Source organism: Pithys albifrons, chromosome 24, assembly GCF_047495875.1.
Source record: "Pithys albifrons albifrons isolate INPA30051 chromosome 24, PitAlb_v1, whole genome shotgun sequence".
Lineage (NCBI taxonomy): Eukaryota > Metazoa > Chordata > Aves > Passeriformes > Thamnophilidae > Pithys > Pithys albifrons.
In genome coordinates this window covers 4,234,641-4,262,630 of record NC_092481.1, presented here as the reverse complement: position 1 = coordinate 4,262,630, position 27,990 = coordinate 4,234,641, and the positions used below count along the sequence as shown (strand labels likewise).

The 27,990-nt window shown below is 51.7% G+C and overlaps 1 protein-coding gene and 1 long non-coding RNA gene across 3 annotated transcripts in view; one reads left to right on the top strand and one right to left on the bottom strand.

The window, feature by feature from the left end:
* Positions 1–388: 388 nt before the first annotated feature.
* Positions 389–7,011, bottom strand: LOC139682296 (uncharacterized). The gene is made up of 3 exons (XR_011699623.1): positions 6,486–7,011; positions 2,034–2,261; positions 389–1,935 (listed from the first exon to the last, which is right to left on the bottom strand). It is a non-coding gene; the product is annotated as an uncharacterized lncRNA (long non-coding RNA).
* Positions 5,993–27,990, top strand: part of RPS6KA1 (ribosomal protein S6 kinase A1) — a 39,821-nt gene continuing 17,823 nt past the window's right edge. Inside the window, exons 1-2 of one of the 2 annotated variants that reach the window (XM_071576490.1) lie at positions 5,993–6,150; positions 12,431–12,475. In XM_071576490.1, coding sequence (XP_071432591.1) covers positions 6,088–6,150; positions 12,431–12,475 — 108 coding nt within the window. In that variant the 5' untranslated portion in view covers positions 5,993–6,087. Of the gene's footprint in view, positions 6,151–12,430; positions 12,476–26,006; positions 26,110–27,990 lie in introns of those variants that run through there. The other variant, XM_071576492.1, reaches the window with a different exon arrangement.

The window sequence follows — 27,990 nt, the reverse complement described above, 5'->3', positions numbered from 1 at the left end:
GTCCTGCTCTTCTCCCTAAATGATGAAATCACCTCCTTCCCCCACCCCTTCAAAAAATCGTGCTTGTTGTGCCTTCCTATGCAATACAGTTGATCATTAGGCCAAAATATTCCCAGTCAGATAATTTTTCACATTTTAGAAGTTTATTTCTCTCCCTGGTTTTGGGATGTATCTTTTCAAGGCTGGGTGTGTGCAATGGTCTCTGCTTACTTAGAGGACTGAGAAATAAAATGCTGCCAGTCATGTTGCTCTGAGGTCAGAAATAAAATTTGGTTTCCCCTTAAGGAAAATGGTTTTCTGGTGTCTTGGGGCTTCTCATCAGGATTTCTGAAATTCACTTACAATTTTAAAATTTTTTAAATTATTTTTTATGTGGAGTGGTGGCATCCCAAACCCCAGAATGGGGTGATTAGGAACAGGTATCTGTGTGTGCCCTCTGAAGCAGGATGGGACTTGCTCAGCTGCAGGACGAGACCCACAAACACTGGGATGGCATTTTCCTCTCACTGGGATTCTGTTGAAATGTGTTTTTGTTTTCCCCTCCCCTGTCTGGAGAAACTGGGCCCTGTGTGCTCTGGAAGTAGCACGAAACCAAAGGCATCTTTTTGTATCCACTTAAAAGCCTCATCACTTGTTTATAAGATCTCAAAGCTAAAAGAACCATAAACGCCACTGCACTTAGTGCTGTGTTTACTCAGGTTTCTCCCTGGCTGGGGTCGGTGCAAACAGCCCTGGCAGCTTCACTCCTGTTTATAGTTTCTAATAGTTTTCTCTTTCATGTTATCACTCCCTCACATTGCCCTAACTGGAATAAACTACAAACATAGACGTGTGCCCATTAAAAACAAAATTTGCCGGATAACTCGCTCTAAATAACTTCCCACCCAGGCTGCAAACCTGCTTTAAAAATTAAAATTAAAAAGAAAAAAAAAGTGAAGAATTGCTTGTATTTTATAAAGGGGTTTGTGGAAAAGCCTTTTTCAGGTAGAAAAAGGAAAGTTTTACAGAAGAAATTGTTCCCTGGCACAGGTTGGGCAGAGAAGCTGTGGCTGCCCCATCCCTGGAAGTGCCCAAGGTCAGGTGGGAGCAACCTGGGATAGTGGAAGGTGTCCCTGCCCATGGCAGGGGGTTGGAATGAAACCACCTTTAAGGCCCCTTCCAAGCCAAACCATTCCATGATTCCAAGTGTAGTTTGAGCCACTCTTGACCTCTCATTTTTTGAAGGAAGAGCAGGTCGGTGGAGCCGCAGAGCTCAGCCGGGGGATGTGCTGAGCACAGCAAGGATGCAGTTGGCACAACCCGAGTCCTCAGCAGCTTGTCATGGATCCAGGAGGCTGGATGGGCTGTGAAACGGCTCCTCTGAGGTCCCAGGAAACAGCCAAAGGGTAGGACAGAACCACAGGCCATTGGGCAGAGCATTATTGGCCTCACATAGTTCGAATACCGAAACACCGAGTCACCTCCCACTCTCCCCTCCGACGATGTGTAGGGATGGCTGGGGTTGAACCAGAGGGTTTTCTCCTTTGTTCGGGTGTCCTGAGCAGGAGCAGGAGCCGGAGCCGGAGCCGACCACCACTCCTTTATTTGCATCCAGGAAAGGGAAGGTAACTGATACAGGAGCCGGGCAGCGATTGTATCCATGACAACCAGCAGATCTGGCCTCGCTGCCTCGCAGCTCCTTCCCCACCGCCTTCCCCGGGCACATCCCGGCTCCGACGGGTCCCTCTCCCCACGGCATCCCTTGGCTGCAGTTCAGGATTCCTCAGAGATACGTACAAAATCCACAAATTAAGCACATCTCCCTCAGCCAACGCAGCAGAATTCCCTGTTTTGAGCTGCGTGTGCTTCACCACGGGGCTCCCTGGGAGGGGGTTCGGGATGGAGCAGTTTATGGAACACCACGTATGAGCAGGGTGGGCCTGGCACACGGAGAATCTGCAGGAGCAGCGGGCAAAATGGGAGGGGAAAAAACGGATTTAGTTTGGACACCTTCAGAAATGCCGGTGAGCTGAGCAAGGGAATGTGATTCTCACCTGCGTGGGAATGTCAGCAGAGGTTTGAGGTGTTTGCTCTGTGAATATCCTCAGTCTGCACAATCCAGGGGAGTGGGAGCTGCCTGGGCTGCGCTTCCCCAAGGGCTCTGCATCCTCTGCCTGCTGTGGGGCAGTTCCTGCATTCCAACTGCTGCCTGGACCTGCCTTGGGAAACGCTGGCATTTGAGGCAGCTGCAATCACACCCAGTGCTGAGGAGCAGAAAAAATCTGTCAAAAAAGCAAAAAGCTGTTAAACACAGCCAATTTTTCTCATTTCTAGGGCCCCTGCTTTATATCTCAGTGTGGTTTGTACCACGCCAAGGAAGAATGTTCCTGGGATCTAAACAAGGTGATCCATCATCTCTTCCTCTACAGTGGCAAAACAAAGCAAAAGAGGCAAAGAAATGAGATGCTGAATGAAGAGCTGGGGATTACAGGACAGGACATGGAGTACAAGTTCTGCCCTGGCATTTAAAACGTGCCTCAGTTTCCCTGGGAGGGCAGTGGGACAACAACGAGCTCTGGGACTGGTTAGTCAATATGAAAAGTACAAAGAGTTTGCTGAAAGCTCTAATTAATTGACTGTCTTGGCAGGTAAATTGTGGCAGACATTTGGGACTCAGCCCTTCGAGTTCTTGTGCCTGTGAGCTTTTTGCATTTCCTTGTGTGTATAAAATCAGCATTTCCAGAGCAGGCAGGGAATGAGAGACATCCCTGGATTCAGAAAATGGAAGGATATGGTGAGTCATGGGAGCACTGGGGGGTTATGGGGAGAATCACTCGTCCAACTTTTGGAATAACAAGGGAAAATTGACAATGATATGGACCAGCCTCCATCCACTTTGGAACAGCTTCTTTGGGGATGTCCTGGGTTTGGCTGGGATAGAGTTAATTTTCTCCTTAACTGGCTTAACAATGTCGTCAGCCTCTCTGCAAAGGAACACCTTGCACAGCCAGCCAGCTGCACAGGCAAAAATATCTACAATTGTATTTCAGGAGGATTTGATGGTTTTAAAACCAAACTAAAACCCGCAGCATTTTGAATTTTCAGTGAATGCAGCACTGACAAAGGATGCAGCTGATCCAGAGTCTCTGTTTACCATGGCAGCAGCTTTCCCCAGCCTGCAACTGTCTCAGAAAAATGCCTGTCTATATGTTTTAATCACTGTATTTAGCCATGACAGTCACCCAAACAGAGGATTTTGCTTTTTGTACCATGATTCCAGGATCAAGGATGCTTTTTATAGCTGTTCTTTGACTGGAAATACACCCTGGGGGACACCACTACCTCATTTCTCTTACCCTGCCATCCTGCCCTGGACTTAGCAGCAATCTCCTGTGGCACGTTTCACCTTCTTTTAATCCAACTAGGATTCAGCATTATCAGGTGCAGGAATTGAGGGAAGGTCAGTCTGATAATACCTTCTCTCAGCAGAGAGATGGTTTCTTTTGGAGTCCTGGAGCTGCTGTATTGCTGTGCTGTCACTGAGGCCTTTTTTGGGGTGTTATTATAGTTCTGAGATGCTGTAGAGCTACCTCAGCAAAATCCTCTCCTGGCCTTTACAAAAAGTAGCTGCAGAGATGCAGAGAATAATAACTCACAAGTCATTTGTAAGACAGCAATGTCTTTAATTTGCTGTTTTACTACAAGGAGTGGGCAGGATAATTTGGCAGTTTTATTTAGGTGCAGTGGTATCGTGGGTTTAGAGCCATTGTCTTCTTCCAGCCTGAAGAAGTGATTGCTCCATAAAGCTTCATGATTTCTGTCTTTTGTCAAGTCCAGGGGCAGCCTGCCTGTCTCTGCCATGATATATGATGGACTTTCCGCATCCCAAGAGACCTGCCAGGGGTGGAAACAGCAGCATTCCTGTCTCCCTCCCCTCCATAGGCCTTGCTCTGGATATGGCCCATGGACCTTTCACTGTGACCTTGAAAAGGAAAACCTGCTTTTCTACTATAACTCTTCAACACTTCAACAGTAATTTATTTTTAACTTAAAAAAAAAAAAGAAAACGTTTATAATTATAGTTGTGGTCTTGGAATCAGGAATTTCCCAGCCTGAGGTTCCTGCTCAGCACCTGATCCTGCCTGACTTCCATGTGTGGAAGTTGGGAGGCAATCAGTGGGTCACCTGATGGGAAATGGCTTTTGTGCCTGGCACTACGGCTCAAAATTCCTTGTGGGCTTGTCACCTGGATGGGAAGCTCCAAGTACACCAGGATGTGATGGATTCATGGGGCCTGACATTAAACCATGGCAAGATACCAAGTAGAGTTTTATTCTCCTTCCAAAAAGGAAACAGCACTGTCCTGGACTCACCTCCCTCTGCATTCCCACCTGGATCCCTCTGACCTGCACCAGAGCAGAAGGGAAGGGAAAAGGGTTTGGCAAACCAATGAAGAAGGTAAATGGGATTCTGGCATTGCCATCACCATGTCACTGATGCCATTTAAAGCAGGTTGCAGCAGCTGGAGGCTGGATGTAACCAGGCGGCACATCGTGTTCCAGGCAACGAGGGGAAATTACGGATGGCTTTGGAGCTGAGTGAATAACTCTCCACAAGGTCTGCTTCAGCTTCCTCCAGCAGCAAGTGCCATGAGTCTAATTGGCTCTAACAGGACCTCACTGAGTACCAGCCGGGCGGATTTGTGTTGTTTAATGCCTTTGTCTGGGGCTCCAGCACACACGGCACAGATGGGGCTCCAAGCACAGGACTCGGAGACAGCAATTCCCAGGCTTGGCTCAAACACATGTCACCGTGGGAATTTTCTACCCTTGATTCCCCATATGCAGAAAAGATGGCAGCTCTCTCCTAAATCACAAGCAGGTCATGGTGATGACTCACAGATGAGCTTCACGTGCTTTGGAGAGTCACTGGAATTTTTCAAAGCGTGGGGCTCTGGCTTAATTTGCTTTTTCAGAGTGCACTGCCCTCTCAGAACAGGTAAAGGGCCAAGGGCTGTAATTTGGGACACCTGCCCTCAGAATGCATAATCCCAGCTCCAGAGGCTTCTACTCAGGCTTGTTAAATGTTTCCAGCCACACCTTGATGAAGTCAACCCTTAGCGATGCATCCTTAAACAAGATTTACTTTCTTTTCATTTTTTAACAAATAGTTTTATAATGGAACATGAAAACATGGTGCATTTGGGGGTTGGCAAAATCGAGTAGAACAGAACTTTTTCCTGTTAGAGAAACCTGACAGGTGGGAATAGCCAGGAATTCTGAACACCTGCACTTAAGGCACCTTTCCTCCGAGGCTCTCCAAAGGTGGATGTGTTCTTTATCCCTGTTTTGTAGGGAAGGTGGGGGGCTCTGCAGGAGGTGATGAGCAGTGTCTCATGGCCCATCTCAGACTTGGAATCTGGATTTCCCAGAGCAGTGCTGGGCACTGGTGAGGCTGCACCTCGAATCCTGGGGCAGCTCTGGGCCCCTCACGACATGAAAGATATTGAGGTGCTGGAGCGTGTCCAGGGAAGGGAACTGAGCTGGGGAAGGGTCTGGAGCACCGGGAGAGGCTGAAGGAGCTGGGAGGGCTCAGCCTGGAGAAAAGGAGGCTCGGGGGGGACCTTCTGGCTCCGCAATCCCTGCCAGGAGGGGGGATCTGGGGTGGTCGAGCTCTGCTCCAGGGAACAGGGACAGGAGGAGAGGGAACGGCCCCAGGCTGTGCCAGGGGAGGTTTAGATTGAATATTAAGAAATACTTCACCAAAAGGGTGGTCAGGCATTGGAACAGCCTGCCCAGGGCAATGTTGAAATCCCCATGCCCGGAGTGACTTCAAAGCCGTGTAGAGGCGGCACCCAATTGGGGACACGGGGTAGCGGTGGGGGAACAGCTGGACTGGATGATCTCGGGACGAGCGGGAGCTTTCCCACCCTGAACCTTTCCACGCCGGGCTGTGCCTGCCGGATGCTCCAGGCGCAGGATCCCCGCAGCCCCTCCCCGGTCCCCGCCGCCCGCCCCCCGCCCCGCCCCGGCCGGGCGCGGAGCCGGTGGGTGCCCATCCCGGCGGCGCTCGGAGCCAGCCCGGCGGCGCGGGCACCCGCCGGCAGCGATGCCGCTCGCCCAGCTCGCCGAGCCCTGGCCCGACATGGAGCTGGTGCATCTGGACACGGAGGTGAGCGGGCACCGCCACGGAGGGGGCGGCTCCGGCGCGGGGGGCGCCGCCGAACAAAGGAGCGCCCGGGCCGGCCGGGCGGGACCCCGGCGGGACCCCGGCGGGGCGGGGGATGCGGTGCTGCCGCCCCGAGCCGCTCCCCGGGCCGGGGAAGCACTGCCGGCGCTGCTCCGGGGCTCGGTGTGTGCGCTGGGGCTGGGGTCGGAGCACCGGGGGCTGCCGCGCTCGCTGCTGCTCCTTGCAAGCTGTGATGGTTCGGGGAGCGCAGGCAGCGCTCCCGCATCTCCGCGGCACGGAGGAAAAAGGATCCCGCTGAAGACCCTGGGGATAAATACCTCAGTTTAGGGGTTTTTTTCCTCCCGCGGTGTCCCTCGCCCTCCCAGCCCCGGCTGCTCGCACAGGCCTGCGCTGCCAACTCCGATCTCGCTCCTGTGTCACTTCGCTGGATGTCTGTCCCTCCCACTTTTCCTCCTCATGAAGACCCCCAAGCCAGATGTGCAGGATGGTGCTCAGCCCCTGTCCCCATCCACGGCTCGCGACACAGCCATTGCCCAGTGAAGGGACAGCTTGCAGCAGTTGTCGCCTCTGCAGAGCAACGGGCTGGGTCACTGTACTCTGGAACTCTTTAGTTAAACATCTCATCCAAATTGGCACTAGCAGCTCTCCTGAGAAACCAGAGAGAAGGTGGGGATTTTATCCCAGGTGTTTCACAGTCCTTGGTGCTTTCCCATTGTTCTGGCTGGATTTGATGCTGTCAAAGTCTTTTATCGTACCTGGGGATGTTGCAATGGGTAATCAGTCAGATTTGCTCGTTCCTATTTAAAATTGCCTGTTAAGAGGTCTCTGTTTTGAGTGCAGGCAGCGTTTCACCCCTGCTGCAGGGACAGTCTGGAGGTGTGTTTGCCATCGAAGGTGAGGTTTCCCAATTTTAGTCAGCCAGGTATGTCACGGCTTCCCCTGGAGCCCTCCGGTGCAGGTGGGCGCTCTGTGGAGGGTCTGCCTGGGCCAAACACTTGGCACAAGGGTGCGGTGAGTGATGAGCATCTGCTCTGAAGCATCGCTGGAGTCATGAGGAGGATGAGTTTGTGCTCGGAGCGGGGAGAGCAGGGAAGTCCTGCGGCGATTCCCGAAACGGCTCCGTGCGCCCGGAGCCAGGGCGTGGGTTATTGCTGGGAGACAGGGCTTTTGATTTGTGGTTTCTCCCGTCCTAAGCAGGGAGATGCCTGAAAAGCCAGCAACCGCCACTAGACTCACAACGGGAGGAAACTCATGCCAGCGCCCGGGGCTGTGGATGCCGTGGGCGAGAGTTCATTTAATCCCTAATGCCGGGTGCCCCAGGTGCGTGTCAGCACCGCGGCATCGCTCCCGAGAGGGCCGGGCCGGGGGTTCCGCTGTGATTGTCAGCTTGGGGCAGCCCCCGGAGCAGCACGGGCTGTTTTCCTCATTGCAGCAGTAGCGGGTGTGTTAATTGTAAGCGGAAACTGGAGGGAGCCTCTGGCTCGCCCCTTCCCCCAGCTCACCTTGGCCGGGGTCAGGGTCAGGCGCCACGTGCAGGTGAGATTTCTGCAGATTTTTTTTGTGTCTCAGGTTCTCAAGCGGGACTTTAGCAATTTACCTCCCTGTGGTTTAAGGTGGTGAGTAAACACACTTGATTCCAGCGAGGAAAACAGGACAGGTGTTCTTCCCTCTACACCTGGGCCAGACTTCAGACCGCTCCCTGAGATCCAGCAGTGTATGGGAACAGCAGAGAGGGACTAAGGCTTGGGAGGAGTTTTGCACCTCGAGGCTAAAATCACCAAGGGTAGGGGCCCAAGGGGGAAGTTTTCACCACTCCTGGGGGAGGTGGCACCGCTGAGAGAGCGAGGAGACTTTTCTGGAACACCAGTTACGTAAATTGCCCTGGGATCGCTGCCATCCAGGTTAGAAACCAGCTCCCTCCGACCTTTGCTTTCTGAGTCACGGAGCAGAGGTGCTGTCACCGCGCTGGTGGAGGCATCACTCCTATTGTTGAGGGATTTGGGGTTTTTCCACTGTGTTCCAGGAAAATTGGCCGGCTGGTGCTCCTTGTCTTTGCCCACTGGAGCTCAGCTGTGCCAGGGAAATGCGTGGGACTGGGTGGCAGTGGGAGCTTGGAACTGATCCCTTGCAGGAGCCAAGTCCCTCTGTCCTGGGGACTGAGTTTTGTAATACTATTTCCTTCTCTTTTTTTTTTCTTCTCCCATTCTCTCTTCTGATTATATTCCAAATATTGCTTATGTAGTAGAAAAACCTGTTTGGGTCAGACTATGAGCACTGGCAAGTGGAGCTGAATGGCACAGAAATCTTTCCCTGTGAGGGTGGGCAGGGCCTGGCACAGGTTGCCCAGAGAAGCTGTGGCTGCCCCATCTCTGGAAGTGTCCAAGGCCAGGTTTGACGGGGCTTGGAGCAATTTGGTCTAGTCAAAGGTGTTCCTGCCCATGTCCTTTCCAACCCAAACTGTTCTGGGATTCTGTGATTCCATGACTTCATTCCCATAGCAATGGATCTGTCATCAGGGCTCCACTTTGCTTTAAATTCTTGTTTCATTACACGAACATACAACAACGCAACTGACGTGGGATTACGCCAAACTCAACCACTTCAAGCTAATTACTTTTGCCCGTATCATTCTTTACTGAGCAGGAGCTATTCATGAATAACTCTTTCTCAAGCATCATAGCTGAACAATGCAAAAACTATGATCAAAAGACAAGGGAAGCAGCTGAATGACTGTCTCTGATATGCCTTGTTCAGAGACTCCTCTGTCTCTTTGAGCTACAGGAATTCTTTTGGAGATCTCTATTTTTGCAGAATTACTTCCTTTCTCTGAACTGCAATAGGCAAGATCCATGAACACCACTTAATAATAATAATCATAATTTAAAAATGCCTTGTTCTTGCGTCAAACCAGCAGAAGTTCTGGGGTGAGAGGTTTCTTCCCCCACCCCTTCCTGCTCAGGTGCTTCATGATTCAACAGAGTTGGGTGAAAGAGCATCTCTGGGTACCTGGTGCCCAGGTTGTGTTTTGGGCATCTCAAAAATGACTAGTCAAAAGGTCCAGAAATAGCAACAGGCTGTTTTTCCAGGCAGAGCTGTTGATAACCTGGCATGACTTGTGCTGGTGGTGTAACCGCAGAGTGCAGCAGGAGTGGGCACCATCCCCACGGTCCTGCCAGGGTGTGACCCGTCCTGGTTACACATCAGAGCACACTGGCCTGGTCTCTAAATTCCTCCCTGTGCTGCGGATTATGTGGAATTAAAAGGATTTAAAACACAAGATGTCCTAAGATAAATATCTCCCAAGTTCAGCCAGGCAGTTGCGTAACTGAGTACACTTGTTTTCCAGGATACTTTTCTGTGGGCTATTAAGGAAACTTCAGAGCAGTGTGTGTGCAGGGAGGGGTTTGTGTCACCTCTGGGACTGTTGGAGTGGTCACTCACCCAGAGGGGCCCTCGCTGCTGGGCTGCTGCCCCACGTGCCCATCAGATTAGCTCTGTAATCCCTGTTTCCGCTCACCCCGGAGCAGGGAGGGCTGGAAAGCTGCAAGGACAGGCTGCTGGTCCCTGGTGAGGCTCATGTCATGCCTTCTTGGTAACCCAAGCCCTGCTCTGCCACAATCTGTATCAGCACCTCACTGCCCCAAGGGAAGGAGCTTTGCCACATTGCCTGTTTGCTGCCCATGGGAGATGTTCAGGATTCTCTTGGAGTTGGACATTCAGGAGGCTCCTTTCCAGCCCTGAGAACAATGTGCTGTGAGAGAGCATCTGCTGGGAGGCAAACACACACATGCCCTCACTCACCCTCTGTGCAGAAATAAAGCATTTTAAAGAGGCAAATGTCAAACCAAGAAACCCACAAACTATTTCAGCTCCACTTACGCCGTGGTGAGTGGCCATATTTTATCTTGGTGATGAGTCTGAACTGTGTGTTTCCATCTGGGACACTTGTAAATGGCCCTCGAATTCCATATGAGGGAATAAGGACTGTCTCTGCTCTGGGGTAGAAGGAAAGTGCTTGGCTGTAAATGCAGCAATTCTCTGCTCACACATCTGCCTCATGTCAGCCTGAGAAAGCAATGATTTCATCAGGAGCTTCATCCCTCTGAGAACAGGGAACTGCATGCCCAGGAAACCTCCCTGGCATGGGCACTGTTCTCTTTCTTTCCACCTTTCTTCCATCCCCAGGTAGGATGGATTTTCTGTGGCATAGGACAAGTATGCTTGGAGCAGGGAGCTGATGAAACGCAGCACTTGAGGTCTGGTGGGTCTGTAGGTGGAACCTGGTGTTTCCCAGCTCACCCTGGAAGCTGAAGGATTGGATGAACCCTGCAGGAACTCACCCCTCTCCCGACACCTGCCTTGTAGATCTGTTCTCCAGACCATGACCCAGGCACTGCTTCCCTCTGTCCAACACAGAAATTCTGCTTCCTAGGCTGTTTTAGACAAAACCAGCCCTCCCCAAGCTCTGGTTTGGATTAGCAGCCAGTTATGAATTGTTGATCAGTGACAGCTGAGCCAGTAAACATCGGTGTGTTTCCAAGTCTGGTTATCTCCAGCGCTGTGTCTCCCCCTTCGTTGTGGGGGCTGTTCAGAAACACAAATCTTACTTCACTGCTCAGCTATTTGTGCTGATGGCACCAAGAGCTCCGTGTAAACATCAGGGCAATGTTCCTCAGGGAGAACTTGGCTTGCGAGGTGGTGCTGTTGCTTTTTTTCACTCGTTGGCTGAAAATACTTTGGAACTTAAATTTCTGTTGGGACTAAGGTGAGTTATGGAGCTCAGAGGGGGTCCATGTAGATATAAATATTGCAGGGCCATTGGTGGTCTTCTCAGCTGATGTTTTGTGAGGCAGCACAAGTTGGACTGAGAGGAGAGACCTAAATATGAAGATACGTAGAAACTCTGGATTATTGTCTGTGGATTTGAAGTATTTGAAAAATAAACTTGTGCTTAGATTTTGCTTTTTAGCCTTACACCTGTTACTGTGAGCCAGCCACAAACAGGGAGCTGAGCAGTGTAAATGCAGCAGGGATGGTTTAAAACCCTCTTGTGGGAAGCAGGAGAGTGTGAACCTGGAAGTGGCCAGTGAATGTCATGGAAAGTAAGTGCAGCATTAGAAGGAAGTTTTCTCAGCGGTCCCAAAGCTCTGTCAAGGTCAGCAATTGTAAGTTTTGCTTTATATTAAAAGGTAGTGAGTTAAATTCAGCCCAGGGGGAAGAAGGGGATAGTGGAGTCCAGAGTCAGGAGCCAGGTTGATCATATCACTGAATTGTTGCCTCTCCAGGGAAGGAGTTGGCTTTGTTTCTGTCGATTCCTGAAAGGCTCTAAACTCAGTAATTCCATCAAGAATCTGAGGCCAAAATACATTGGCATTGCAACTCTTCTCTTGGGCTATAACATCTGAAAAGGAGTGAGTAAACTGGCCTTGTTCTTTCAGAGAAAGATGATTTTTGGAGCCTGAGACTGCAGTGCAAATAGATGTCAAAGCAAAGTCTTCTTGCCCTTGTTTTTCTCCACAGTCTGCAGAACACCTTCTGTACGTGCTTATCCTGCTCTGAGTATCTGTGTCTTAATGAAATCCCACCCACTTCTGCTCCCACTGGTTTCTCCAGTGCTGAACCTGATCCCTCTGGGGCTCCCTGTGACCAGCTGGTGCCACTCCAGGTGGCTCAGGTCACCTGCTCTGACTTTGTACAGAGCTGGACCTGGACCCAGGCAGGTGGGGCACATTTCCTGCAGGTATCAGCTGTGATAGGGTAATAAATAAGTGATAAGTGTTTCTATTAAAGCCAATGTCAGGGCACAATTGCTGTTAACTGCATTTTGGCACTGCTCTTCCAGCTTCACCCCTTGTTGCTGCTCCCACTGATCCCAAGGAACAGCGCAGGGATGGCCATAATGTGGGTGCAGGATGGAGGAGTGTCTGGAGCACTGGGATCATCCTGCACCCACCACCTCAGGGCTCCACACTCAGTGGTGCAGCAATGCTGTTCACCCCACAGGCAACATTTGCTGTGTAAGGAGCCCTAATTTCATTTGGAGAAGTGTGGAAAGACTCTCTGGGCAAAAGCGTTTCTTTCAAGCGAGATAAAAGACAAAACTCTGTGGTGTATGGGGGGAATGTTCAACCACCTTGTACCATGTCCTGAGTGCCACTCTGCCCTGCTTGTCCCACGTGAAGGGCTCCCAAAGCCTTTTTAAGGTGTGTGAGGAGCAGTCCCATGGCCCTCATGTGCTAACACAGGTTCTCCTCCTTTGCAGAACGGGCAGGCAGCTCCAGAAGAAGGTGGGAATCCTCCAACCAAGGTAAAAATGCTCTGGGGTTATGTCTTCAAGTCATCCCTCCGAGGTGGGTGGGGGTGTGAGTGACTCTGGGAACGGGTTGGGGACGGCTATTTATAAACCCTGTAAGCTGCTGCACTGTAATCGGGCTGAGTGCACGTGGCAGTGCCAGGGACTGGAGATGGGCAAGAGGAAAGATAAGCCCTCTGTTTTCCTGTCCCTTTGGTCATCCAGGCATGCCTGGGAAGCTCCCAGAGGGCTGCCTTGGTCCAGCACACAGGAGCTGGGCTGGTGGCTGTAGCTGAGGGCAAGAAGGGAGAATCCCTGGGGTGTTTCGGTGCCGTGTTTATGCCTCTCTCTGTGTTGTGATCTTGCCAGATGGGATAAGAAGTACAACAGTATTTGATGGTTTTGGCACAGCTGCCCTTGCTGAGTGCCTGGTATCTGTTTATTCTCTTGCCTTGGTGGGGCTGGGAGAAGCTCCACTTCTGCCAGGTTGCCCTCTGCATGCCCATGGGCACCAGCTGGGAATGGCAGAGGGAGCTGAGCTGCTGTCTGCTGTGTTTTGGGCAGGGAGCTTAACCTGCTGCTCCTTCTTGAGACACCTAAAGCTCGTCCTGCCCCACACATGACCAAGGTGGTGTTGAAGGACTTGGTTTCTGTGATGTGAGCCCTCCCCAAGCACAGGACTGAGCACTGATGCTGTTACAGCATCCTGGTTGTCCTGCAGAGGCTGTGCAGGGCAGAAGAGCCATTGCAGTACCGTGAAATTATAATCCTTTCAGGATTTCCTTTTCTGATCCACACACACTCCAGCTGTGGGGAATGACACAATGTGTTCGATTTGCCCTGGGCGACCTTGCCGAGCAGGTTGTCAAGAGCTTGTCGTGTGCTGTGCCCTCACTGAGGGCCCTGTGGCAGCTTCTCCCTCTGAATCATCGTCCCTGCCAAAGCCTCTGGGGGCTTGTTGTGTCGTTTTTCCAGTTGGTTATGTTGTATTTTTAGTAAAAGAAATTTCAACCTAAAAAAACAATTATTTACATTTCAGCTGGGTTTTTTTCCCCTGAGATTTTTGTGGATTTCCAGCAGTGCTGTTGAATCTCACCTACCTGTTCTGCCTTTCTGTCCCACTCGCTGGCCTGGCACTTTTCCAGCAGTCTGCAAAGAAATCTGGTGTGGGTCAGATGAACTCAGGTCAATGAAACTCTGCATTTCCCTCTCCTGAGAACAGTGGGTTTATGGTTCTTCACTGCATCTCTGGCATGGGGAAAAAGTAATTTGTGTCTTCTGGTTGGATTCCAGCTGGGTTTCTAAGGCTTGAGACTTTGCCTCTTTCATCTTCAAATACTTGGCTAAGCTGCCCTCCCCTAAAAGCTGCTGAAGGATGTTGCTTTAAAGATCATTTAAGGTTTTTTTTTTCTCTGAAGAACATCACTGAGACAAACCCTGGCTGATTCCATCTGCAGATGCTGCCCAACAGAAAGATCACGAGATAGAGGCCAAAAAGCATTTGAGTTTCCCTTTGCTGTTCTGTGTCTGTGGGACATGGATGTGAAGTTCAAGCTGGAGCAGAGCAGTGGCAAGTTGTCCAACATCCCACAGCAGGGAAGTCACAGGAGCCCTGTGCTGGTGCAGGTGTCCTGCTTTCCATTTTTCCAAGGCACTGTGGCCAAAATGCCTGTGAGCAGTGCCTGACAATCCCATTTTGGGTAACTTTTGAACACACAAAGCTCTGCTACGTCGTCCTGAAATAACCTCAGTGGCGTTTCCCAAGTTTGTACAAGGTATGTTTGCTCCCAGCACAAGAGAAATCCCTCCTGTAAACACATACCTTCAGCTGGAGGGCAGGCTCTGCCCCGAGATGCTGCAGATGGGGGGACAGGCAGCACCCAGAATATCTGTGTTTTTCTGTTCACTTTGGGGGTAGACCTCAGCAGCAGCTCCTGGCTCTGGCTCTGCCCACAGCAAGGACTGAGGCGGGAGGAACAAGCGGCCGTCACCATCTGAGGTGACTGTGCTCAAGCTGAAGGTTGCTCAGGCTCCCTCCCACACCCTTCTGTGCTGTGTGTGGAGAGCTGGAGGGGGAAGAGGCACCTTTTTTCCAGGTTTGTACTCACTATCCTTTTGTGGCTCGTTCTGTGATCTCTTCTAAAAATAACCTGAAGCAGCGACAGCGGCGATTACTCAACACCCACAGAGCAGCCCCGTCCCTCGCCTGTCCCTGGCAGCAGGATCTGCCAGGAGTACACTGGTTATTTGCCTGGGCTGTAACCAAAGGCACTCTGCAGGGTAGGAAATCCCAGAGTTCCTCAAAAGAGTCAGGAACTTCACAGCTGGTAGCATGAGATTGATGGACTCTGGTGATGAGTTTGATGCCTCCGTCATCATCTCACCTGCTGTTGTGGCACTTTGGAGTTTCTAGGCATGAAACACATTGGAATGGTCACTGCTGAGGTAGTGAGGGGATGTTTTTGGGCCAGGCTGGCCATGTTCTGGTACTTTCTTGCTGCTTCTGTAGCTCCAGCTAAGCTTCCTACTGAGGACAGCTGGTGCATTTCACAACCTCTTGTGGATTCCACCTTTCCAGAACAGTCTTGGTACACAAATACCTCGGTGTGTTTGCCTGCAAGATCCTTGTGCTGGTTTGGGCTGGGGAAAAGTTAATTTTCTTCATGATGGCTGCATTGAACAGGAGCCTTTGGCAAATTTAGGTACAAGGATGGATTTCTTCCCTCATCCTCTTTGCCGGTGGTGGTTGAAGCTGCTCTGCCCCAGTCTGGTTGGCAGGCTGTGCATTGGTCCTGGGTGCTGAGCCTTGTTCCCTTCTGTGTTCTCCAGATTTTAATTGCCATGTTGGCTGAAATTTGTCCTTTTTCAGCTGGGGAACAGCAACTGAATTCAGCTGGAAAATGGAATCTCATAGCTGGGGTTTGCCAGCCTGCTCTGCACCCAGCATGGCTGAGGGGTGAGCCTGTGCTCCCTGAAGGTGCCAAGTGTGAGAAATTATGCATGGAAGTACAACTCCCAATTAGTGAAATCACTTCATAATGAAAAGCAGAGGAGTGGATTTGCAGTGCTGAGTGAGCCCACACTCTCCCTGGAGGGAACGTGGCACGGGCTGGGAGTGCTGATCAGCTTGTTCCTGGCTGATAATCACAGAGCACAGTGAAAGCTGGGGAAGGGAAGGACTAAACTCTTCCAGCTCTGCACCTTAAAAGAGACCTTTGAGACTGGAGTGAGGGCTGTGCCCTGGCACATGAGCCAGGCACAAGGTGCCCCACCTGCTCAGGCTGTGGGAATGCAGTAGAGGAGAAGACAAGGATTTTTTCCAGATCTGTGTGGCTCCTGCTGGTTTATCCTCCTGCCCTCACCAGGCAAAGCTTGCAGAAAGGTCCTTCCCTGCCGCATCTTGGAAGGGCATGATGGAATACTGGGCATAGACACCTCTGGCCAGACAAACACCTGTATCACCAACATTAATATTAGAGTGTGTTGTTCTGGGTGAAACACCACCTGTGAGTTTGTTACAGAGCTCCTGATGAGGAACTTGAACTCAGCTCTTCACTCCCACCTGCAAACTGGATGTAGCTGGAGCAGCTTTCCGGCAGGCTGGGGAGGAATCCTGCTCTGACCTCTTGTCAGGAACTGGGAATTCTTCACACTTCTCCTGTGGGATGTAAGAGGAATGCTTTGTGCTGCCCCATCATGGCACGTGGCATGATATGCTCTCTGTGGAACATCTCCTTCACCAAGACTTTCTGTGCACATCTTGCTGCCTGCAGGATGTCCACTGACCTTGTCCTGCTTTCTTTGGAGTGGGTGGCCAGAGGAGAAACTGGAAGCACCTTTTCTTTACAGTGTGGGTGGAAGAAAGAATGATCCAAGACCTGCTGGCACCAAGGGGCAAATCATAGAAACACTGAATGGTTTGGACTGGAAGGCTCATCTTGTCCTACCCCATGGGCAGAGACACCTTCCACCAGCCCAGGGTGCTCCATCCAGCCTGGGCTGTGTGTCCATTAGGGCTCCAGGTGAGGGAGGGCTCCCAGGCCAGCCTTGCACATGAGCTCCAGGCTGAGAGTGGGACAGGAATCATGCCCAGGGGTGTGATCCCTGTCAGAACTGCACACCCCTAATCACAGCCTCTTAAATGAAGGGTTTCAAAGCTCACAAGTGCCTGCTCTGCAGCAGGCTGTGTGTGTTTGTACAGCTGCCACTACCTTCTCCAAGAACTGGAGAGCTGTGGAGCTCTGGGAAGGGGCAGGTACCTCAGCAAATCCCTTTTCAGCCCCCTGCCCCTCTCCTGCTGCTTCCAACCAAGAGTGCTGCAGCCAGTCTGGTCCCCTGTGGCTGGGCAGAGCTGGGATAACCTGCTGGGAGCAGAACAGCTCGAGCACAGCGTGGTGCTGCCTGGAAATCTGCCTTCCCCCTGCCCCACAGGGAGTGGGCTGTGGCTGTGGCAGCTCTCTTAACATTTGGCTTTTCCAGCCTGTCAGTTGTAAAGCTCCAAGTTTAAACTGGCTTCTCCATCTTGTCAGCTGAAGGAACCAAGTGGGTTTGTTTCTCCAGCAGTGCCTGACAGCTCCTGGGCTGTTCCTGGCAGAGCCTTTGCTCTCTGTCCTTGGCAAGGCTGGGCTATGGGGAACAGCAGCTTCTGAGCTCTTAAAAAACACAAATAAACGCCTGTTTGAGGAGCAGAGTCTCTGATGAGCTGCAGGCTCTAATGAATAATTGAAGAGGGGTCAGTTTACAGGCCTTGCACACGAGGAATGCGGCAGAGGCTGCGGAGCTCCAGCCGCCCTCCCACGTGGAGCCCCAACCCATCCAAACCGCTCCGGTTTCTCCCCTTCCATTTCCACCCCCCTCGTGGGTTCATAGAAGCTGCCTCATGTTCTGGCTCCAGAAAGCTTCTTTTATTGAAGAAAAAATAAATAATGGAAATCTGTTAGTGTGTGCTGTACCTGGAGGAAACCTGTGTCATCCCTCTCCCTGTCAGAGTTACAGGAGCTCTTGATCCCACAGGGAGGTGAGGGGTCCTCCTGCCAGCCCCTCCTTGCCCAGGCTGCTCTTGGCAGTCTGAGTCAGGGGCAGAGGGCGTAGGATTGCTGAAGTTGATTTCTTTGTGGATCCAGGAGGCAGAAGGAGCAAGGCCAGAGCTCTGTCAACACTTTCCTAGAGCTGTGGAGGAATCACAGGCTCCTCTCTCAGACTGAGGGAAAGGGAGATGGACACGGAATGGAGCAGTGGCAGCTCCCTCTGTGCCAGGGGCAGTGATCAGGGCTGGCACTGAAAAGGACCCTGAAGAATTCAACCAGAAGAAGTAATTCCCATTTGAGTTTTGAACGGATCAGAGTGGGCTTGGATCAGGGATCATCCCACGCCAGCAGCTGGGAGCTTGGAGTCCCCTTGGCTGGCTTTGTTGGGGATCAGTGGCTCCACAGCTGGCTGAGATGCTGACCAGGACTCTCCCTGCACACACAATCAGCCTGCCTGACGCTCCTGCAGCTTTACAAGTCCCAGCTTTATTTGGAAGTGAAGCTTAGTTTGGACACGAGCAGTAAATTCCTTCCATAGCTCCAGGTGAAGCTGCAATAATATTTTTCCCCCTGGTTACACCATTCTGCCTGCCAGGGGCTGCCATGGGGCTGGGGCCATCCTGGGAGGGTATTCCCAGCTATCTGAGAATTCCTGCCTTGCCTGGAGCTCTTCTCCTTCACTCTCAGGAAAAGCCCTCACTGTGTGCCTGGGGCAGCCTCCAAAGAGAGGGAGGCAGAGGCTTTGCCTCCCAGCAGCTCCCACTGATCTCACTGCAGTGCTCTGAGGCAGGAAGGGTTTCCTTGCAAGTCCTGTAGTGCACAGCTGGGAAATGTCACCTCTTTGGATATGGAAAATGAGGGCGTTTATCCCTTGTTTTAGCCTGAAACCTCGGTGTGGGCAGAGCTGCTGGTGGGAACAGTGAGCGAATTGAGGGCATGGTCTCCTTGTGCTCCCACAGCACTCCGAGCCGTGGCTGTGCTCCTCCTCACTGCCAGAGAGGGGGATTTAACTGCACAGCCCGGGCTGCAGGTTGGGAATGTGCAGTGCCTGCTTCCAGGGGGACAGGTGATGGCTCTGCACTGGGATCAGGCAGAGAACACCAGGACTGGGGTCAGTGATACCTTCAGAGGTCCAGGAGGGGACCCCTGGGGTCTCCACATGGACAGAGTAAGGGGGGGAAAACTCCTTGAAATAGCATCTTAGGGGAACAGGACAAAACATGGTATTCCCAGTGCTGAGGGTGGCAGTAATTCCCATGCTGTGATGTTTGGGAAGGGCATGGATAGTGATCTTGGTGTTCTGGGCTCATCCCCACCATGCAGAGCAGCTGGGCCAGGGAGGGGGGGGTGGCTACATCTGTATTTCTTATAAGCATTAAGTGATAAAATAGTGCTGTGCTCCAGCAGATGCTCTTCCTGTGCTCTCTCATCGGGGTGTTGGTAACACAGCTCGGGTGTGTTTTGGGCATGTTTCTTTTTTTTGCTGTCAACACTCCTGTAGTTCACCATGAAAACGTGACAACCACTTTTCTTTCAGCGTGTCTCTCACGTGTGTCCTTCCCAGAGGGTGGGAGAAAGCTGAGTTCTCCCAGCACACACAGACCAACCCCTGGCAGGTCCCAAGCAAAGGCTTTACCAAGCCCTGAGACCACTTTTTGTGTGTCTTGCAAGGGGGAAGCCGCCAGCAGCATGTGTGCTGTGGGAGGAGTATGGAATTCTGGCATTCCTGTGATAGAGAACAGTTTCCACATCCCACGATATCTCCAAGGGCAGCAAACAACTCCTGGCTCTTGTTGTGAAACCAGTGTTGTATTTTATAATTCAGCTAGAAAGAGTTTTATAATTCAGTTAGAAAGAGTTTTCTTGTTGTCTACTGAAAAACAAAACCCAGGTGGAAGGTTTTGGCTCCTGAGTGACCCTCTGCATTCAGAACAGCCTGGGACGGGGTCTCCTGGTTTTACCACCAGCTGATTGGAATTTGCTGAGAGGAGACATTTCCTCCTTGCTGGGAAGTGTTTGCAGGGCTGCAGGAAGGGGAGGCTTTATCCTTTGCACTTTCTAAATGGTGAGTGATTTGCTCTGTAGAAGCTGCATAACTAAGTAGTTCCTTATCTCCTGGCTGCTCAAGGTGTTTTCCTCTCTGGCATCTCCTTTCCCTGGGTGCAAAGTCCTGCTGGCTCCGAGGGCTCCTCTCCCAGCTCTGTGACAGCAGCAGCACTGGAGTTATCTGGGAAGTCTCGGTGGGTTTGGGAACATCTTTTGCCTGAGCTTGCATCTTCAGCCCAAACAGCTCATTGTCAGCTGATCCTGGCCAGCTGTGGCTTGTAGTGCCTGGAAAGGGTGGAGAAATTATATTCTTTTTTTTTTTTAAACACTTTCGGGATCTGCTGCCAACACACCCCTGGAGAGAGCCAGGAGAGGCAGGAGAGCAGGGAGTGCGAGGGGGGTGCCTGTGCTGGAGCCTCTCTGCTCTCTCCATCCCAAAAGGAAACTGGAAAATGAGCACTGCCTCTGATTTAAAGCAGATATTTTGGGTTCCCCTGGTCAAATGAGTCGGTTAAAACCTGAGCAGGTCAAAAAGGATGTGAAGCACAAGGATGGGAGCTCAGCTGTGTGAGCCTTCTGCTGCCTTCTGCCTTCCTCAGCTTCAGGATTTGCTTGAGAAAACCCCTCATCCCTTAATAATTTCTGATCCCCCTATTTAGGAGTGCTGCATCTTCTCAGAGGGGTGTTTGTGATGTGAATGTGTATGAAATGGATGCTTTGGGCTCTTCTCGTCCTGTCTCAGTAGAGTAAAACATTTTGGACATTAAAGATGCTCCGAGTGCCACCTGCTGGAGTGTGCCCGAGGGGTGACAGGGTGCCCTGGGCTCCTGCCCCTTTGGGGTGACACAGCCTGTCCTGTGGCTGCAGACACGGGTACTTGTCACCCTTTGGGGTGACACAGCCTGTCCTGTGGCTGCAGACACGGGTACCTGTCACCCTTTGGGGTGACACAGTCCATCCTGTGGCTGCAGACACCGGTACCTGTCACCCTTTGGGGTGACACAGCCTGTCCTGTGGCTGCAGACACCGGTACCTGTCACCCTTTGGGGGTGACACAGCCCATCCTGTGGCTGCAGACACGGGTACCTGTCACCCTTTGGGGGTGACACAGCCCGTCCTGTGGCTGCAGACACGGGTACCTGTCACCCTTTGGGGGTGACACAGCCTGTCCTGTGGCTGCAGACACCGGTACCTGTCACCCTTTGGGGTGACACAGCCTGTCCTGTGGCTGCAGACATGGGTACCTGTCACCCTTTGGGGGTGACACAGCCCATCCTGTGGCTGCAGACACCGGTACCTGTCGCCTTCAGCCCCTTTGAGGTGACAGAGCTGGTCTGTGATACCCCTGTGAGGGTGGGCAGGCCCTGGCACAGGTGCCCAGAGAAGCTGTGGCTGCTCCATCCCTGGAAGTGTCCAAGGCCAGGTTGGAGCACCCTGGGACAGTGGAAGGTGTCCTGTCCATGGCAGGGTATGGGAATGAGATGAGCTTTAAGGTCCCTCCCAACCCAAACCGTTCTGGGATTCTGGAATTCCATGGCTGCAGACACAGGTACCTGTCACCACTGTCCATCACGCTCTGCTGGGATGTCCCACGCTCAATTTCTGCTGCTTTCCTCATTGCCAGAGTGCACTGGGGTCTCCTGGACCTCCACGTCCTGTGGCCTCCAGGACTTTGCAGTGTTTCCTCTCTGTGTCACCTCCACAGAAGGGGCTGTGGGTCACTGCCTGACACACCAGAGAAGTGAACGTGCTGGTGAGAAGGGGCCAAGAAAAGAGTGAAAAAAGGTGGAACTGCTCCATCTAAACACCAAACAGGGTAAAACTCTGCTGCCTGCGCTTGAGTTTTCCCTTTTTAGGGATTTGCTTGTCACCACCATTGCAGGGAACCGGGATCACCACCCAGAGTGGCAGCAAATCCCTTCCCAAGAGTCAGCAAGTTAATTTTCCACTGAGCATTTGGTGCTCTCTGTGAGTGGAGAGGAATTGCCATGAGGAGGATGGCTGGGTGCTTCTAGGATGCTCAGAGTCTGAGGCTTTTGTTTTAAGCCATATGAGGGGAAGCTCCTGATGTTATCTGTGCCATGATGGAGCTGGTCATTCCCTTCTCTGGGCTGCCTTGGCCTTGTAAGGATTAGGGCATGAAGGCAGGGATGAACAGGATTTCTAGACACCAGTGGTACAGACACCTCACTGGGCAGAGGCCCATCTGTGCCCCTTGATTTCCTCCCCCTGCCTCATTTTTGGTTGGGTTTGTGTTTCAGGACACCAATAAAACAGCCCTTGGAGAAGGTGCAGGGTGAAATGTTCCCTCTCAGTAATCCCTTCCTGCAAAGCTCTTGCCAGGAATCCACTCCCATCCTGATCCAGTTATTGGGAAGTTCCAGTTCCTGGAGTCTCTGGGTTTCCTTTGCTGTGTTTGTAGCAGTGACTTTGTTCAGGACTTCCACCTTCAAAGCCACCCTGTGGTGGCCCTTCCTCCCTGAGCCTCAGCATCCCCGAGGCCTTTGTCTGTCAGGAAATGCCCTTCTCCCGTGTGAGTTAAAGCACTAGGGAAGCCCCCTCTCCCTGCAGATCCTCTTGGATTGCTGCAAGAATCTCCTCCCTGTTTTAAGTTCTGTCCATGACCCCAAGGATTTATGCTCCTGTTTCTCCCTCCTGCCAAAACTATTGTCTGATGTCTCACCTCTTTCCTCCACCCTCTGCCTGCTTTTATAAAACCCCCAGGACTGAATTCTGCAGCTTTTCCTGCTCTGAGTGTGGCTGGAAGTGGCCAAGGAGCTCAAGTGAGAGCCCCCATGTCTTTTCCCCCTGACCTTTCCCAGCTGGCTCCTGCATGTATGAACCAAAGTAGCTCTGTCTTAAAAAATGCAACAAACCAGTGGTCAGACCTGGCTCTGGGCAGGCAGCCCTGCAGTGATCCTGGATCCTGATGTTTGGGATGATGCTGGAGTGGGACAAGCAGAGCCCACAAGGTTTCATGCCTGCAAGTGAGGGCAGCTCTGCAGCCCAGGGAACGTGGGCTGGGAGTAAACCTGTTGGGACTTGCAGGAGAGCAGGACAGAACCTCCTCTTGGGCAGGGAGCACTTTTAATCTGGGGTTTCAAATTATTATTTTCTTTAATAGTGTGTATGGAAGCCTTAGAGGTGGCCTTGGTGTTAAATCCTTGAGTGCAGCCTTGAAAGTGCAATGCCCACTGAATTAGATCCAGCAAACTCCAACTCTCCCAGGTGGCTTTTTTGTCTTATTTTTGGCAATTGAATGAAACTGGTGTGATCTCACAAAATGTTCTGCTTGGCTGGACTTCTGTTTTCAGCTGCTTACTCTGACCTGGCTCCTGACCTGGCTCAGGAAGGTATTTTAAACATTTATTTTATTTCTCATTATCCTGCTTTGATTTTTTTAGTAATAAATTCATTTAATATCCCCAATTTGGGTCTGGTTTGCCCATGATGGTATTTGGTGAGGGATCTCTGCTGGATCTTATCTCAACCCATGAAACCTTCATTATATTTTCTACCCCCTGTCCAGTTGTGGAGGGGAGTGACAGTGGCTTTGCATCCAGCCAGAGTCAACCCATTACAGTGTTTTTGGTGCTGTGACTCAGATTCGTCAGGATTTTGAGACAGAGATAATAACTGGGAAAGATAATGGGCCAGACAATACTGAACAGCTTTAGAGAGTGGAATGATCATGGGGAATTTTTGCCCTGATTGTGGTGAAGGGACAAGGGGTGGATTTGATGTAAATTTTCCCCTTTCATCCCATGTTGTGATGATGTTATTTGGATTTTTGTGGGCTGTGCTGACAGCTCTGTGTGTGCAGCACAGACACCTGGTGACACGTCCCAGTGCAGGTTTCCTGTGGGGGTGCTCAGCCTTCCTGGACGTTGCTGGTTGGCAACAAAGCAAGTTAAAATCTGCAGCTGCTGGTACGACCATCCCACCATCCCCTTTGTCTGGGCAGCACTTCCTGCTGTGCCAAAATGGCTCACCCTGAGGTGCTGCTTCCTTCTCGCTGTCCCATCCCCCCGAACGGGTCCAGCCTGCCCTCCCTGCTGCCCTGGGCTCCATCACACACAGGTACCCCAGGCTGAACCCCTTGCAGTGTCTCTGCTCGAGGACAAGTGTCCCACAGGATTTCTCAGGCTCCCAGGGGCACTGCAGGGGATCCACCACAAAAGTGCAGACAGAAGTGTGAGGTTGTGGCCAGTTCTTTGGTTGCAAATGAGCCCAAGGGCCAGCCCTGCCCAAATAAGGCCTTTGCAGGAGAGCAGGTGGTGGCTGGGGAGGTTTCTTTGCTTTGTTTGTTCCCCTTTTTGAGAACAACCACTTGAAAAGGAAACTCCAGACAGAGCAGCCTTTGCTCTCCACAACAGCAAACACCAGCTTTGCTTCCTCTGCAGAGCTGCAGCACCTCTTGCTTCCCTCTGATTTCAGGCTCCCTCCAGAGTGGGAGCTGCTGCACCACAGGGGGGTTGTTGCCCTAGAGCAGATCCCATAAAATAACTTTGTGCAAAAGTTAGGAGTGTGAAGCTCCCACATTCCTGAGGTTGGGACCCAGGAGGTGGCTGTGCTGGAGAGGTCTGACAGTGTCTTCATCCAGTGCTTCCTGGGCAGCAGCTGAAACCTCTGCTGGAACATCCCCTTGGTCTGGCATGGGGCACCATTCCCAGTTTGGGAGCAGATGGATGTGGCAGCAGCTGCCTCTCCTCAGGCAGCAGTTCTTCACACCATCACCTTCCTGTTTATGAAACCCTGATCCTTCCCTCCCAGTGCTCAGGGGAGTGTAACTGGATCCTGGCAGGAGGAAAGGGCAGTCCCTGGTTATTCTGATTTAAACCTATAGGGCCAGCAAGTGTCCTGTTTTATGGAGCTGATATTGGGAGGGTGGAGGAGGTGGAGGGTGGTTCTACACAGAGCTGGAGTACAGGATCTTTAAACTGTGCTTTGGGAGCCATTTGTGTGTGGCAGCACTGGCTTTGGGAATTGCCTTTCCTAGGACTGAGGTGCCAGTGGCAGGAGGTTCCTGCAGAGGTTACAGCCAGGGCTGGAATTCAGTGCCACCACCCCTCAGACACCCCTCAGTCACCTCTTTTCCACAGGCAAGGGGGAACAAGAGGGAACATTTTTAAGCTAAAAGAGGAGAGATTTAGATTAGATATAAGGAAGAAATCCTTCCCTATGAGGCTGGGCAGGCCCTGGCAAAGGTGCCCAGAGAAGCTGTGGCTGCCCCATCCCTGGAAGTGTCCAAGGCCAGGTTGGACAGGGCTTGGAGCACCCTGGGCTGGTGGAACGTATCCCTGCCCATGAGATGGGCTTTAAGGCCTCTTCCAACTCAGACTATTCTCTAACTCTGTGATTCCCTGCCCCATCTCGGTGTCAGTGCTTGACCGTCTGCTCTGTCAGGTCCTTGGGGCCCCATGTGAGGTTTGCACACCAACATCTCAAGGCAGGGTTGCACAACCCCGTCTGCTGGCTCAGGGGACAGATCCTGCACCAAACACTGCTCTGTGCCTGCCCCCACACACCCAGAGATGCCTTAATAGGGACAGAGATGGGAGCTGGCCAAGTCAGGCAATGCAGACGTGGGGAGCGGAGAGGGAAGAAGGGCCTCAGTCCTGTGCTGGGAATCAGATCCCTCCCAGCATCTATGTGAGCAGGGAAAAGAGGGAGCTACATATGCACTTCCAGTTCCCTCAGGAGACCAGTCACATTCAGCTGTGGGTTTTACCACTCTCAGTGTAAAAGACTTCTCTATATCTAATCTAAATCTCCATTCTTTTAGCACGAAACCATCTCCCTTTGTCCTATCACAATAAGCCCTGCTAAAAACTCTGTCTTCATCTTTCTTGGAGCCCCTTCAGGCACTGGGAGGGGCTCTGAGCATTCCCTGGAGCCTTCTCTTCTCCCGGTGAACCCCCCCAGCTCTCCCAGCCTGGCTCCAGAGTAGAGGAGCTCCAGCCCTTGGAGCATCTCCATGACCTCCTCTGGCCCTGTTCCAGCAGGTCCATGTCCTTCCTATACTGCTCCAGAAGCTGCTGCCTCCTCCTGGCCCCTTCCTTGGAGAGCTGCAATTCCACTGATCCTACAGGGAGAACATCCCTGCTGGTTCAGCATTTGAGCTGCTCAGAGCAGGGGCAGATTAATTTTGAGGAAGGAAACTACACAGACTTTCAGTCGCTCATTGCTGCCTCGTGTAGTCCCTGAAATTGCCCTTTCTGTGCCCGTTTTTCCTGTGTGTGACACGGGGGGCTGGGCTGATGCTCCTGAAAAGCCAGCTGGGATTTGCTGATGGCTCTTTCCTTGCCTGAGCACCCATAAAGCCCATCCAGTGTTCTCGCCTGGCCCTGCTTTGTGCAGCCATCGCCACACAATGCCATTTCCCCATACGAAACTGCGGTTTCCTTTCAGCAAAAGCTCCCAAAATACATCCCAGTGACATAACTACAGGGTTCTTGTGCTGCTCTGGGTGCTGCTCCAGGCTCAGGAACCAGCTTGGAAAGGATGGGAGAGTAACAGCCTAAAGCCTTGGAGATGCTGAGGCTCCTCTTCCGCAGCAAGCCAAGGATCCAGGAGGCAAGTGTGTGGTAAAATATCTGCTCTGTCTCTTCTGCAGGACACAGGAAATCAGGGAATCACTTGATTTTAGAGAACCAGACCTTATCCAGGGTTAATTAACAATTTCTCATTTGGAAAAAAAAGGCATTTTGGAGGGTACAACTGCTTTCTAAGAAGTGTCTTTCCTGGGTGCTGCCAGATTTTGGGAGTGTTTTGGGACCAGAGCATGTGTTGAAGCAACAGAAATTAAAACAGCTTCTGGTTAGTTGTTGATGAATAAGAAGCAAAATGCCAAGAGCAGAATCTGTTTCGAGCTTTTGCAGGGTGTGTTTTTTTTTCTTGCATTTAGATGTGACGGTCTCAACCAGCAAAGTGACAAAATGCGAGCAAAAACAAACCTGTCTCTTGGCTTCTGGCTTGTAAAATCCTCCCTCAAAAAAAGAGGGGAAAGTAGGAAAGAGGACTTGTATTTTGAACTTGGTAAAAACCCCACTGATGTGTCCCCAGCCCCTGATCTGAGAAGGCAGCGTTGGGAAGTTCAGAAAAGTTGTCTCCTCCTCTGACTTAAGTGGCCTCTTGGGCTCAGCCCCTTTTATTTTCCAGGAGCATCAAAACATCATCTCCCAGCAGTGCAGAAATCTGTGAAATGCCTGTCTGGAGGCTGTGGGTGATGGAAGGTGGCTGGGAGCTCCCAGGAGCAGAGTGTGCTCCTGGGGTGGGACTGCAGAGAGATCTGTGCTCGTGGGAATGAAATCCATCCCTGCCCACCCTGGGCAGGGTCTGGTGCCTGGTCTGAAGGAGCTGCTTTCCGGGTTTGTGGGATCCCTGGGGGAGGAGGGTCTGCTGGGGGATTTGTGATCACTTTTTGCTCAGGAGGGGGTTCAGTTGTGGCTTTGGTGGATGTGTCACCCCAACATCAGCTTCCCATGGTGACAGCAGCAGGACAGCCCCCTTCTCCCTGTCCCAAAATGATCCTGGCTGCTCCTGCAGCAGGGCCAGTGGAGAGGAGGAAGGGGAAGAGGTGACTGCAGGGGCCCCTCTGATCTGGAGCAGAAAATCAGTTAATTCTGAACTCTAATCTCGCTGTCCTCATGCAGCTCCTCCCTTCCCTCAAGGCTTGTTTTTCCTTCTCTCTTCTTGCTCTCCAAAGCTCCTGCCCCACATCCAGGTCACCCTGTGCCCACCCAGTTGTTGCTGCTGGCACCATGGGCTCCATCCTGCTCACACTGCCTGACAAAACACCAGAGGAGTCACAGCTCGAGTCTCTCTTTGCTCCCTGCAGTCACATGTTTTATCTCATCTGCAGCCAAAGACTTGAACTTCTCCGAGGAAATGTTTCAAGTCTGATTTGAGTTTTTTGGGGGGTGATTTCTCTGTTTGAACTTGGCTCATGATCTAAAAACCAGGGGGAAAAGTACTTAGATGAGATTGCAAATCTGTGTACTTTCATCAAAACACACCAGGCCTGGGGACTGAGCCTGCAAAAACTTACTGACCTTGCAAAAACTTTCTCCTTCCCTTAAGTCTGAGTTTATTGGAGAAGGAGCCATTTCCTACCTGAGGAGCAGTTCTTTCCTGAGCTCCCCTTAAAAGCTTCTTCATCTGTCCCTGTGAGGGTTCACAGACTTGCATCTGGCTCCAGAGGCAGCATAAACTGACATTTCTGATGCTGCTGGGGACATGTCAGAGCAGCTGAGCTGGCCCTGCCCTTCCCTGGAGGGATGTGGGGATTTCTGGTATTTGAATATGTTCTCCTGGTTGTTTTAGAAACGCTGAGTGTGTCCAGGAGAGAAGCCCAATATTTGCCATGGGGTGCCAAGGTTCCCTGCAGACCCAGGGCAGATGCTTTTGGCATTTGTCCAGGTGTAGCTGAGAATAAAGTCTAATCTAGACATTAAT